At 44.1% G+C, this 13,448-nt stretch overlaps 1 protein-coding gene across 11 annotated transcripts in view; it reads right to left on the bottom strand.

Moving 5' to 3' along the window:
• SEPTIN11 (septin 11) overlaps window positions 1-13,448 on the bottom strand; it is an 88,253-nt gene that overhangs the window by 12,660 nt on the left and 62,145 nt on the right. For all 11 annotated transcript variants that reach the window (XR_013446392.1, XR_013446393.1, XM_078068809.1 and 8 more), the window contains exons 5-7: window positions 11,513-11,674; window positions 7,054-7,150; window positions 5,570-5,738 (exon numbers count right to left, since the gene is read on the bottom strand). Coding sequence is in view for 9 of the 11 variants with exons in the window: in XM_078068809.1 (XP_077924935.1) it covers window positions 5,570-5,738; window positions 7,054-7,150; window positions 11,513-11,674 (428 nt within the window). In the remaining 2 variants the exon portion in view is untranslated. The remainder of the gene's footprint in view (window positions 1-5,569; window positions 5,739-7,053; window positions 7,151-11,512; window positions 11,675-13,448) is intronic.

Here is a 13,448-nt window from a genome sequence, read left to right as displayed (position 1 = left end):
TAGAAAATACCAGAATGTGCTGCGAACAATAAGAGCAGTTGTACTTCCAAATTTGCACACTGGATCATGATGCAGAACCCATTTATAGTGAAGGTTGCCACCCAAAGTCAGAAAGCCCGTGTCCTCGAAAAAGGCGATCAAGCAACACTACGCCTTGCCAGACAGGCTTGGCCAGGAGACTCAGCGCAGCCTCGGCGTCCGGGCCAGAACAGGAAAGTGGTACTCAGACCATCACTGTGCCCTAGGATATGAACCAGGCTTTGAACTCTGACACTGGAAATGATAAGCAACACTCAGGAAATCATAAGACCCTACTCCAAGGAGTCACAACTACAGAGAGATACTGAGAAATGACTTCAAACAACCACACACTCATGGGGTCAGAGTCCCCAGAAGCCTCTGGCAGTTAGTTGCAAACAAGAGACCAGAAACCCTCACTAATGCTTCCGGTCAGTAAAAACCAGTTGATAAGGAACTGGTTCTGTCAACCACTCACAGATCCCTAACGAGATGACGTCTTTGGCAATTTTTAGCTTTTTCAACTTAATTTTTAATTGTAGTTATTTACACCCTTTTCTCAGTGTGAAATGTGCAATTTTTTCATGAGGTTTTAAGCTGCATTGAAACCACAAATTCTATCTTCTCATTTTCTCACTTTTTTAATTAAGATTTTATTTTTAAGTAATCTCTACACCCAATGTGGGGCTCGAACTCACAACCCTGACATTAGGGGTCGCATGCTCCTCTGACTGAGCCACCCAGGCGCCCCTCTTCTAGTTTTCTTAACAGCCCTACGCAGGGATAGGTGTCACTCACGGAAGTCAAAGGGAAGGAGAATTGAGTACAGGTAGTTCAGTTCAGACTTTATTCTGGTAATTCACACAACATAATTCTCTCTCTGTTCCAATCCCCAGGAACTACCCGGTGAAGGGCATGCCAGAGAAGAACACATCACCAGTGTTTACGAAGCAATTTACACACGAGAATTCATCAATCCTCACAATAACCCAGTAAGGTGGGTATTACTAACTATCCCCCATTTCCTAGATGAAGAAACCTGGATACAAGTGTTAGTCATCTGTCTAGGTCACACAATGAAGAAGCTCAGACAGGAGTTCTGCCCACTACACTGCACAGCTGGTGAACCGAGGTCTACATGTTCCCCTCAAACAAATGGGTCTCATGGACCTGAAAACTTTGTGATCTCTTGAGAGAATGGTGGTTACTAAGCCCTTTTTGTGACCTGACAGAGTCAGGAAAAGGGGGCATTCTGAGATAAGGAATGGGCAGTTTGGACAGGAATTGTTGGGAAAAGGGCAATGGTGTCTCAGGAGAAAAGCAGCAGGAACAAGATCGGTGCGGTCCCCACTTGGGTCCTACGTCCCCCTCCTCTTCTCCAGACACTAGCCACAAAGCGACTGAGGTCAGGGGAAGGGAGACGTGGGTGCAGAGAAGGTCCAGAAGGCTGTAGGGCAGCAGGTGGGAAAGATGGGCTCAGCGGAAAGCAAGCTGACATCTGGGCAGGTACGTACACAGATACAGAGATTCTGCCACAGGACAACTCTGAATTGAGGCAGGTTCAAGGACACCAGCAGGGACGGCCTCAGCTTCACGGCCTCCGATGTACTTCCCAGGCTTTCCTACAGCCTGTTACTGTGCTCACCCTGCTTTTGCTTCACACTGTACAATATATTCAGGTGATGGCTGCCCCTTCCTAGCCTTGGTTTTAGAGGTCACTGTCTGCTTCATAAACACAAGAGGGGCTTGGAGGACAAAGAGTAGACACAGGATGCTCAAAGGGAAGGATGGACTTCACTGTACACCTGCACAGAAAGCCTCTGCTTTGAGAATATACTTATACCCCTCCCAGCTCACCCAAAATTCCCATGGAAAAAAATCTAAGAGCATCCAGGAATGAGGACTTTGAAGATGAAATTCTGGAAAGCCACTCAAATCAGCTGCAGCTTTTGCTTTTCCTTAACTGTGTCATCTTTCAAGCAGGGTCCCCTCAGTGCACCGCCCCCCCTCAGTGTGGTCCGAGGCTCAGAGGAAGTGCTGGGGATGTGGAGATGCCTCAGAGGGAAAGTCTGAGCCCCTTTGAAAGTAGTGGCTCTCGAGAAATGGGAAACCAAGTTGATTTCACCTCCCTATTTGCCAAGTCAGTTGATTCAAAGCCAGTTTTGATGCTCCAAATGATCTTGCTTGCACCAAGATGGACACCTGAGTTTAAATGATGGATTTCTAAGAGGACAAACCATTTCCAGAGTTCCCAGTAACTGAAATGATAGCAAGTATTTCAGAAAGTCTACTTTTCTCTACTTATTTTTTTTATATAGGGAAAAGAGTAAAGGCTTTGGATGTATATTTATAATCTATTCCCCCTTTTCATTATCAAAAAGGAAACCTCAGTCCCCCAATACTTTATTTTTGCTTTTGTTTCCCTTGCCTGGAGACATATCCACAAAACGTTGCTACGGCCAATGTCAGAGAAACTGCCTGTGGTCTCTTCTAGGAGTTCAGGGCTTCAGCTCTCACATTTAGGTGTTTAATCCATTTTGAGTTTATATTTGTGTATGGTATAAGAAAGCGGTCCAGTTTCATTCTTTTGCGTGTAGCTGTCCAGTTTTCCCGACACCATTTGTTGAAGAGATTCTCTTTCCCCCATCGCATATTCCTGCCTCCTCTGTCGTAAAGTAACTGACCATGTAAGTGTGAGTTTATTTCTGGGCTCTCTATCCTGTTCCACTGATCTATTTTCGTGCCACTACCACAGTTTCAATTACTACAGCTTTGTAACATATCTTGAAATCTGGAATTGTGATACCTCCAGCTTTGTTTTTCTTTCTAGCTACGTCTCCTCAGGCAAGGGAAACAAAAGCAAAAATAAACTACTGGGACGACATCAAAATAAAAAGCTTTTGCAAGGCCAAGAAAAGCATCAACAAAACTAAAAGGCAACCTATTGAATGGCGAAGATATTTGCAAATGAGGTAGCTGATAAGGGGTTAATATCCAAACTATATAAAGAACTTATACGACTCAACACCAAAAAAATCCAATTAAAAAATAGGCAGAGGATCTGAACAGACATTTTTCCAAAGAAGACATGCAGATGGCCAACAGACACATGAAAAGATGCTCAACATTGCTCATCATCAGGGAAATGTAAATCAAAACCACAATGAGATATCACCTCATGGCTAGTATCAAAAAGACAAGAAGTAACAAGTGTTGGCAGGGATGTGGAGAAAAGGAAACCCTTACACACTGCTGGTGGAAATGTAAACTGGTGCAGCCACTCTGAAAAGTGTGGCAGTTCCTCAAAAAATTAAAAATAGAAATATCATACAATCTAACAATTCTACTACTGGATATTTACCCAAAGAAAATAAAAATATTAATTTGAAAAGATATATGCACCTTATGTTTATTGAATATTACTTACAACAGCCAAGATAGGGAAGCAACCTAAGCGTCCATCAATAAGTGGATGGACAAAGAAAATGTGGCATATATCCACAATGGAATATTATCCAGCTATAAAAAAAGAATTAGATCTTGCTGTTTATGATAAGATGGATGGAACTTATGCTAAGTGAAATAAGTCAGGCGGAGAAAGACAAATACCATATGATTTCACTTATATGTGGAATCTAAAAAACAAAACAGATGAATAGGGGCACCTGGGTGGCTTAGTCGGTTAAGCGTCCAACTCTTGGTTTCGGCTCGCCATGATCCCAGCTCATGGGATCGGGTTCTGAGTCAGACTCTGTGCTCAGTGCACTCTCCCTCTCCCTCTGCCCCTCCTCCTGCTTGCTCTCTCTCTCTTTCTCTCTCTCAAGTGGATAAATAAATCTTTAAAACAAAAACAAATGAACAAAGTAACAAACAAAAACCAGACTCTTAAAGAACAAACTGATGGTTGTGGAGGGAGGGGTGTGATAGGTGAAATAAAGAGGAAGATGGATATAAATAAAAGAAGATAGAAACAGATCAAGTTTGTACCAGTTATAAAATAAATCAGTCATGGAGATGAAAAGTACACCACAGGGAATATAGTCAATGATACTGTACTAATGTTGCTTGGTGACTACACTTCGCATGGTGAGCACTGAGTACTGCACAGAATCATGGAAGCACTACGTTGTACATCTAAAACTAATATAATATTGTATGTTAATTATACCTCAATAAAAAAATAAACAAATGTGAGATTATAGTGAGGTATAAAAACAAAAAGCAAAACAAAGAAACCTTAGGCCAGAAGAAATGGAACCAAATGGGGAGCAGAAGATGTGTGAATAAAGCATACTGTCTACAAGTCAGAAGGCCTGGATGACATCTGCCACCACCCCAGAGTCCCGGAAGTCAGGGAGGCCTTGTAGAAGCCGGCTGGAACAGCCCAGCAACTCCGCCTCCTAGTGGGCACTTACCCTGGGCTTGCAGGAGGAATTTTAATTTAAATGCCAAAAACAGAGGCAGCAGAGGAGGAAATAGTCTTTTCCAAGGAACTGCGGCCCCTACTGTGTGCCCAGACACACCTCTCTTCACCTCAACTGAAATCTCCATTAAGACTGCTGTGTGGGCCCAGGAAGGACAAAGCTAATCCTCTGCTGAGCCCAGAGGTGGTAAATCTGGCCCAGGATCCCCACCTCCCCTTACCACTCCGTGGCCAAGGTACTCAGCCCCTGCCGCCCCTCCCCCACCACCAGGTTCTGACAGCGGGGCCTTTGCTAGGCTGCTAAGTCTACATTAATTCTGGTATTCTCCCCTTCACGTTGGGCCTCTTGGTCTCCCTCCATCGATGATGTGGGAAAATACACAAGACATTTTCTAAAGTTATTCCCTTTCCTCCTCATTAGTAGCTAGCATTATACTGAACCACTGAGAGCTGGGAAGAGCCTTGGGAAGGGAGACCTGGCCGGCAGCCACGAGCGCAGCACGCTGGAATGAGCGGCCACAACTCGGTAAACCCCTGGGCTGGGCCCGGTGCCTCTGTGAGCAGAGTGGTGCAGAGCAGGGGTTCACTTTCTACTTACAGGGCCTTGGGTAGGTTGTTTACACTTTCCGTGCCTTAGTGTCCTGACCTGTAAATGAGGAGGATGATGACAGCAACTACATGGGGTAGTTGAGATAATGCCAATAAAGTGATCACGATGCCTGGCAATTATGCCACTAATTGTCCCCACCAGGTCCCTCTGTCACTGTTTTCTTAATCCAACAAGCATTTCTTTTTTTAAAAGATTATTTATTTGAGAGACAGAGAGATAGTGTGTGTGTGTGTGTGTGTGTGTGTGTGTGTGTGCGTGTGCACGCGTGCACACCTGAGCCCATGCAGGGGGAAGGGCAGAGGGTGAGAATCCTGGGGCAGACTCCCCACTGAGCACAGAGCCCAACGTGGAGCTCAATCTCACAACCCTGAGATCATGACCTGAGCCGAAACCAAGAGTCGGCCACTTAACTAACTGAGCCACCCAGGCGCCCCAATCCAATAAGCATTTCCATGATGCACCAACACACCACTCAAGCCACTATCCAGGGAACAGCTGATTGTTAGGTGCCCTCATACCTGAAAGGCTTGCTGTCAGGGTCAGTGTCCTTGAAACCCATCTCCTCGAGCTTACAGCGCCGATACAATTCATAATGGCGGGTGTGAGTCTGCTCTCGCAAATCTTCCATGTTCACACGGATCAGCATCTCCCGAAGTTTCACGAAATCACAATGGTTTTCATTCTCAACTGCGAGAGATGGGAAGGTGGGGGTGGCCATTAGCAACGATGTCCCTGAAAATCTGAAGTGACACTTTCAAGAGGTGATCACCATCGCTCCTGAAATCTCTGAAGTCTCAAAGCCATCTGCAGACCTTTACTGGATTCGCCTCACCTTCCCAATGAGGACAAGATTGCTGACAACGCGGACCATGACACTGATGACAGGAGTGACTGCAGAGGGCCTGCTCGAGGCAGGGCACTGCAGGAGGAAGTTTGTAAATATGGTCTTTACTCTTCAGAATAATTCTGCCAAGTAGGCATTGTGACTCTTGCCTTTCAGATGCAGAAGCAAGGCTGTGATGAGCATGCTGACCTCCCGAGTGGAGGTAGCAGAGTCTACATTTAAACACCCCAACATCGGGCTGCAAAGCCAGGTCTAGTTCCACTACTCCATGCCCCCTGGAAGTATACAAGGCAGTTCTTACATACCACTTCTTTTAATTTTATCAACACTATGAAAAAAGTTCTACTGTAGAAAAATAGGTAATAGTCATAAAAATTAAAATTTTCCCAGGAATCCCAAAGGTGTAATTTCTTCTCACTTCTCACAGATTTATTGCCTTTATTCAGAACAAAAGAAAAGGAGGACTGATAGATCTTAAACCCACAGATTTATTACCTTTATTCAGAACAAAAGAAAAGGAGGACTGATAGATCTTAAACCAATGAAGGAATTTTCTGTAGTGATCCTACTTAACCTCTAGCATTGGGCATCTTCCTTCAAAAGGTTCAAGGGCAAGTAAGAGTCCTTGCCCAACCAAGCAACATATGGGAAGCTTCTTTAGATCAGAGACTGTGGTCATGTCCCACAGTGCCAAACTAGGTCAGATAGCCTTATAATTCTCCAGTATTTACTGAGATAACATTTAACTGGAAGACAAGTTTTCCAGAGATAATGGAGAAACAAGTATCCTCTTATTTACAAGAAACGTTTTGCAGCTTTTTTATACTTTGCTGGTGAAACTGGTATGAGAGTGGCTGAAACTGCTAGGCAAGAACTCTTTTCCATTAGGAATGTGTGCTGAATTTGCCGCACAAGCCAACATTCTTGAGGGGCTACCACACTGGCACTAGGGCTCTGCACTCACCTCTCCCCACGGTCTACCTACCTGGTCACCGTGTCTTGCTTCCTCGTTTGACAACTGTCATGTGTCTAAGCCTACAGCTCTCTTCCTCCTGCCTATGGCTGAGCACCTCCCCAAACACAACAGGGAGGGAAGGAACGCGGACAGTCACCGCAGGGGTTGAATGTGAAGACACCCTTCCCGTACTGCGCACCTACCCTGCACCACACCCCAGGGGTACTGCCTGGCCTTTGCCATCTTGTTGCCGATCTTCACCTCTTCGGTGCTGCCGACCACTGCAAATGGGAGATGGACCTGTGAAGCGACACAAGGACAGAGACGAGTTACCTTCTCCAGCTCCGCCCTCTTCTGCAGGCCTCACTTGGTGGCAGGAGAAAACAGGGAGGGAGGGTAGGAGAGGGAGGAGAGGGCCGGGGCTCTGCAGGTCAGTGGGGTTGGGCTGCGTGCACCCCACCCTTTCTACAACCGAATACAGACTAGGTGATAGGAGCTAGCTTCAAGGGAAGTGGCAGGAGTCTGCACCCACACAGGAAGCTTCAGACTCGTGTTGTACGAGACCACAGCCACTAATATGTATGGCCACTGAGCACTTGAAATGAGGCTTGTGGGATTAAGACACTGAATTTTTAATTTTATTTACTTTTAATTCATTTACATTTAAATTTCAAAATGGAAGATAAAATATTTTTCCATTAAATAAAATTCTGTTGTTTGGGGACTACACTTCATTTTGCTTCAAACTCAATCTTCTAAGAAAAGAACCAGTTTGCTCAATGTGGATGCAAACATTAGAGGAAACTTATCTTTTTGGTAGTTATTTCATACTGAAAAACTTTCAAGTATGTTAGAAGCAACTTGAGTATTCATCCAAATTGGGATATGCTGTAATTATAAAATATACATTGGATTTCAAAGACTTACTGTCAAAGTATCTCATTAATTTTTATATTGATTACATGTTGAAATGATAATATTTTGAATATATTCAGTAAGGCTTTTAAATTAATTTCACATTCCCTTTTACTTTTTTTTTTATAATGCCACTTCTGCCACATTTTTTTAAAGATTTTATTTATTTCTTTATTTTGAGAGAGAGCCCAGAGGGAAGGGCAGAGGGACAAAGAATTCCAAGCAGACTCTATGCTGAGCACAGAGCCCAACACGGGGCTTGATCTCACAACCCTGAGATCAGGACCTAAGCCGAAACCAAGAGTCCGATGCTTAACCGACTGAGCCACCCAGGCACCCCCTTTTTACCTTTTTAAATGTGACTACTGGAAAATGTTAAATTACTTGTGTGACTCATATTATATTTCTATTGAACAGCATTGCTTTAGATAGTTGGCCATTGCACAAAATTCAAGTCAGAAATACACTTTAGCCCAAATTACTGGCCCAAGCCTTGCAGCCCAGACTTATCTCAAGCAGAGGTGGTGTTCAAGACAACGGACTGTTCCACATTGATTTCTTTGGTACCTATGGCTACATTCTGGGAGTAGGGGATGAAAGGGATAGTAATTCCACCTTTCTTCCATTAGCATATAAGAATAAGATTTGAAATGGCCGTTCTGAGACATATTATCTCGAGTTCCTTGATCCACTGCTCTTCTACTGCAGAGAAGCTGAGAAAGACAAGAATGTTTCAAAGCCAAATCCTCTCCCACAGAGGGCATAACCCTCAGCCCAGGCTGCCCAAGTGGTATTCCGCAGATGCTCAAGATAGTTCTATTTTCTGGTTCATCTCACACTCTGGAGGAAGGAAGAAAGCACATTCTCTTTCTCAGACTCTGAGTCTGGAACTGTAACATGTTCCCTGAAGTTGAGGAGCACCAGGACCCTTCCAGCCAACATTTTGGTGTAATGACCCAAGAAAACCGTTTTCTCTGCTCACCCTAAGGGACAAAAGCAACTGCCAAAGAAATCTGTTTTCCACCTATCACGTGGGATTTCATCACCAGGAATTGCTTGCAATGGAGAGCCTAAAAAACAATTTCTTGTTGAAGAACAAGATTAATTTGGGACAACCAGCTCGATTAATCAGATAAAGAGAGAAAGAGCCAAGATTCATGGCTATTTTCTTTCCAAGAAATTTAACACAAATTTAGTTGCATGACCATCCAAAATGATTTAAGAGGATGGGAAGGGAAATAAAGAAAAAATTAGATGATATTCATTCACGTTATTTCTCGAATCCTACACTGACATCCCAAATCACGGCTCTGCAACAGAATAAACCAGTGCTGCCCCGCCCGAGCTCCTGACAATGCCGTAACACGAGCTAGCTGCTCCGTGGGCGTCACTCCCACCAGCCCCGCTGACATTTGTGCCACGTGAGGGGTGGGCTGCCGTCTCCTCTCACCTGAATACCTACCCACGGGATTGGTGTGGGCACTAAATGTAAATAAAGCCTCAAGCAGCGGCTGGTGCACAGTAAATGCTCCACAGATGTCAGAAACGTCAGGCGCTATGATTATTAAGAAAGCTCTCGGTACCCACAACCAGAGAGTTCTAGACGTGGAGGAGACCTCACATGCTACCTGTTTCGATCCTGCTTAGGAACTCCCTCTACCACAGCTCTTCTAAGTGCTTTGATTCAGAATCTGTGGTCCACCCCCCGGCAGTGGGAACACGCTCCTTCCACGGGGTGCTTGCTACGCTGTGGTGGTCCTGATGGCCAAACCCCTCACTGCCATTCACTGTTGGTTTCAGCTCTGTCTTTTGAATAAGAGCAGTCACTCTCCCCTATGACAACCTTCCTTTCACACCCCCTCAGGCCATCTCCTCAGGAAGAGTCTGCTTTCCAGTTTCCAGAAGTTCCAGAGGCTTTACTATCCTGACCACAGGAGCATGGCAGCCACAGTGGGTCATACAACTCAGAGTGTGACCAGACTAGAACAGAGTGGAGCTGGGCTATCTTTGCTTTAATGAGCTCCTAAATTTTAAATTCATACAATAGTCCCAGAGAGGGGAGGAGCTGCATTGACTTCCAAAGTCCTAGGCATATCAGGAATAACTTAAGGAAGAAACAGCGCTACATAGAAAAGTCCGTATGTTGGGGGTGCCTGGGTGGCTCAGTCAGTTGGGCGTCTGACTTTGGCTCGGGTCGTGATCCTGGGGTCCTGGGATCGGGCCCCACATCGGGCTCCCTGCTCAGAGGGGAGTCTGTTTGTCCCTCTCCCCCAGCTCATGCTCTCTCTGTCTCTCTCCCTTAAATAAAGAAATAAAATCTTTAAAAAAAAAATAAAATAAAATAAAAATAAAAATAAAAAAAAAGTCCGTATGTTGAACTGAAGAAACAAGGAGTTTTGTGGTATAACCCTGTTCTTCTAAATTATGATGGCAAACAACACAGATGTGGGACCAGGGTTGAAATCTCAGTGCTGCTATTAGCTGGCTTTGACCAAGGCATTTAATTCTCCAGATGAGCTTCAGTAGGAGTCCCCTTCATCTGAAATGTCTAGCATAGGCAAATCTATAGAGATAAGAAAGTTGAGTGGTGGCTGCCTAGGGCTGGAATGGTTAGAGGGTTGACTGCTAAAAGGTACACAATTTCTTTTTGGGGTGATGAAAAGGTTCTAAAATTGATGGTGGCAATGGTTGTACAACCCTGTGAATATACTAAAAACCACTGAATTATATGCTTTAAATGGGTAAATTGTACAGTATATCAATTATATCTCAATAAAGCTGTTAATTAAAAAAAAAAAAACAGTGCCTTTAGTGCATTTAATGACTTCATTAGACACTTTTCATGACCAGATCTAAGGAAAGCAGAACATAGCTCAACCTACCACAACTTAGACTGACTTCTGCTGCCAATAGCATCCTTTTGGATCATTTTTTAGCATGTATCCAGGGAAAGGCAACTTATTTAATAGCTTCTAATTGCATTTCACTGAAGCTAAGCTACAATTTTAAGAATTCCAAAAACCATCATTGGGCATCTACTATGTGCAAAGAATGCTACTTTTACAGAAGTTATGCATTCCTAAGTGGAAAAAAAAAAATGTATAGTAATTGTGGCCCAGAGATGAGCCATGCCTCTGAGATACAAAAGAGGCAGTGGGAAAGATGCAGGTGTCAGCGGGCAGCATGGAGGCTCACCACGAGACATCGTATCGCAGGTGCACCTAAGAATTGCTGAAGCTTTTGTCCTTTCTCTTCTGACCATCCTGCCTGTGAGGTGAAGAAATTATACCTTGACTGCCAGTTAACCCAATGGTTCAGGAAAGGGTAGGAGAAGCAGAAAGGAGGGAGAAGCAGAAAGGAGGGAAAGGCAGGAACCCATCACAGAAGCCAAAATGAGGCAGGTGGACATATTTCCGCCAACAATGCCAGAAACAAGCAGAGATCTATTTCCTGTAAGCTGCTTTGTATGAGATGGTGCGGGCGGGCATTCCCTTCCCACAAGATTGGCTGTAGAAATCTTATCTGTTGGAGTGGGAAGGAAACTGGAGATTAGCTTGCCTAAGTTTCCCATTTGACAGATGGAGACACTGAGGAGCAGGGTGGTTAAATGCCTTGCCATAGTGACAGGGCTGGACCACACTGAAGAATCAGATTCCCGGTCCAGGGTTCTAGTCACTCTACAATGCTGCTACCAAGAAAAGCTTTCAGGAAAATTACTGGTAGGTTCTTCCTAACTTGAGGACTTACGCTCATTGTTGCATTAATCTCCGCCACCGTTTCTTCATCTGTGGGGAACTGATATATCTGGACTCCATTGCTGACCAGTTCACTCATGATCTTACTCTTGAATTTGTGCAGTTCATTTTTGGCAATGGTGTCAGCTTTTGCAATTATTGGAATGATGTTCACCTATAAAACAAACACATCTATTTTTACACAATTCCAATGTAAGAAAAATAAGACAAATGAATGAAACATAATAAACAACAAAAATTGTAAAGCTTCACTTAAAAAACAGAGATGATATTGAAAATCAGACTTTCTGCCCAGATGCAAAATTAAGAAGATATGGGATAATCTTTTAGCTCCATCTGTGAACACTTTTACTTCCTCCCATCCGGCACTGAGAGCATACTTGTAATTTCCTCTTCTGTGCTACCTCATTTTTTTTTCTTTTTTTAACAGACTAGAAGGAAGTGTTACTCTATGACAAATAGCGATAACAAAGCCTATTCTTTCAATAACCAACCACTCCTTTTAGACCCCTCCCAGCTACTTTAGGAGCTTGATTTTAGCATGTTCCTAACAGTGTAATAGCCAAGACTGTGTTAGTCAGAACAGTGGAATATCCAACTCTCCCAGGATAACATCCTCTCTTTTTTTCTAATGACTGCTAGGAGTGGAGAATCTACGTATTCACTGGAACAAAAACAGTTTCACCTACTTTTAAAATTCTCAAAATCATACCAACTAATTCTCTTGAAACACTGGTTTCTATCACATTACTTCTTCATACCAGAATGAGACCTGGTGCCAAAGACAAGGCTCACTTTCAGGGCACAGGCTACAAAGACCAGGAAGAAGGCCAAGTTTGACAACCGTGGCAGAAAGCCCAGCGTGAAAGCCAGGGACACCCTCAAGCACAAGCCCCAAACCCCAACGTCAGTCATTCTTCCAACTTTCCCCAGCACTGTCCACACAGCACATTTTTTAAAATTCCTTTTTTAAGATTAACTGTCCTCCACTCCGTGGTAGGTACAGAGCTTTCATAAGACACTACGGACATCCGATACCTGGGGCCATGCTCTCCACCCAGCTCAGGGCAAAGAGAGACAGACTTGGTGAGAAAGCCGTCCTAGCAAGAGAAGGAGGGAGTCTTTAAGGAGGTTTTCTTGGTCATGTTTTACTTCCTTTGCTTCTCCTTTTATTCCAAAAGCCAAATCAAAATCCCTGATACATCACAATGAGGAGACATGTGGATAGAAAAACCTATTCTTCCCCTATTCCTCTACCCACTCCTACCCTCATCGTGCCTGGGCTCATCCAGCAAGTCACAGACCGAGAAACACACTGGCGGTGGGGAAATGTGTGGGTCAGGACCCGAGGAACAAAACACTTGCCCGTTGTTCTTACTGGCTATCTTTTGTACACACTTAGCATTCAGTTAATATTACAGACAAAATGGCAGAGCTTCATAGTTTCTTGGGCCAATCTGATCAGAGTAGATAGATGAACAAAGCAATTTAGATTTAAAATCTTCTTCCTTGGGGGGCCTGGGTGGCTCTGTCAGTTAAGCGTCTGCCTTCAGCTCAGGTCATGACCCCAGGGTTTTGGGATCGAGTCCCGCATCGGGCTCCTTGCTCAGCAGGGAGCCTGCTTCTCCCTCTCCCACTCCGCCTGCCAGTGTTCTGTCTCTCTCTCTCTCTGACAAATAAATAAACTTAAAAAAAAAAAAATCTTCCTTGGTAGCAGGTGCTTGAAAATCTTTTCTGAAATTATAATATATTTGTGACTTATATAGTTAAGAGCCTGAACTCTTCACTTTGCTTGTATCAACAAACCTTTTTGCAAATACCATTTTCAGATGCTCTCCAGCATGCCCAGCTCTACAGCAATAGTGATTCTTTGAAGGCAGTTTAACCTGCTTTCTGGGGACTTTTTTGTTAGTTTGTTTCCAGCTGTG

The sequence above is a fragment of the Halichoerus grypus genome, chromosome 3, assembly GCF_964656455.1.
Source record: "Halichoerus grypus chromosome 3, mHalGry1.hap1.1, whole genome shotgun sequence".
Taxonomy (NCBI): Eukaryota; Metazoa; Chordata; class Mammalia; order Carnivora; family Phocidae; genus Halichoerus; species Halichoerus grypus.
This window is presented reverse-complemented; position numbering and strand designations above follow the sequence as displayed.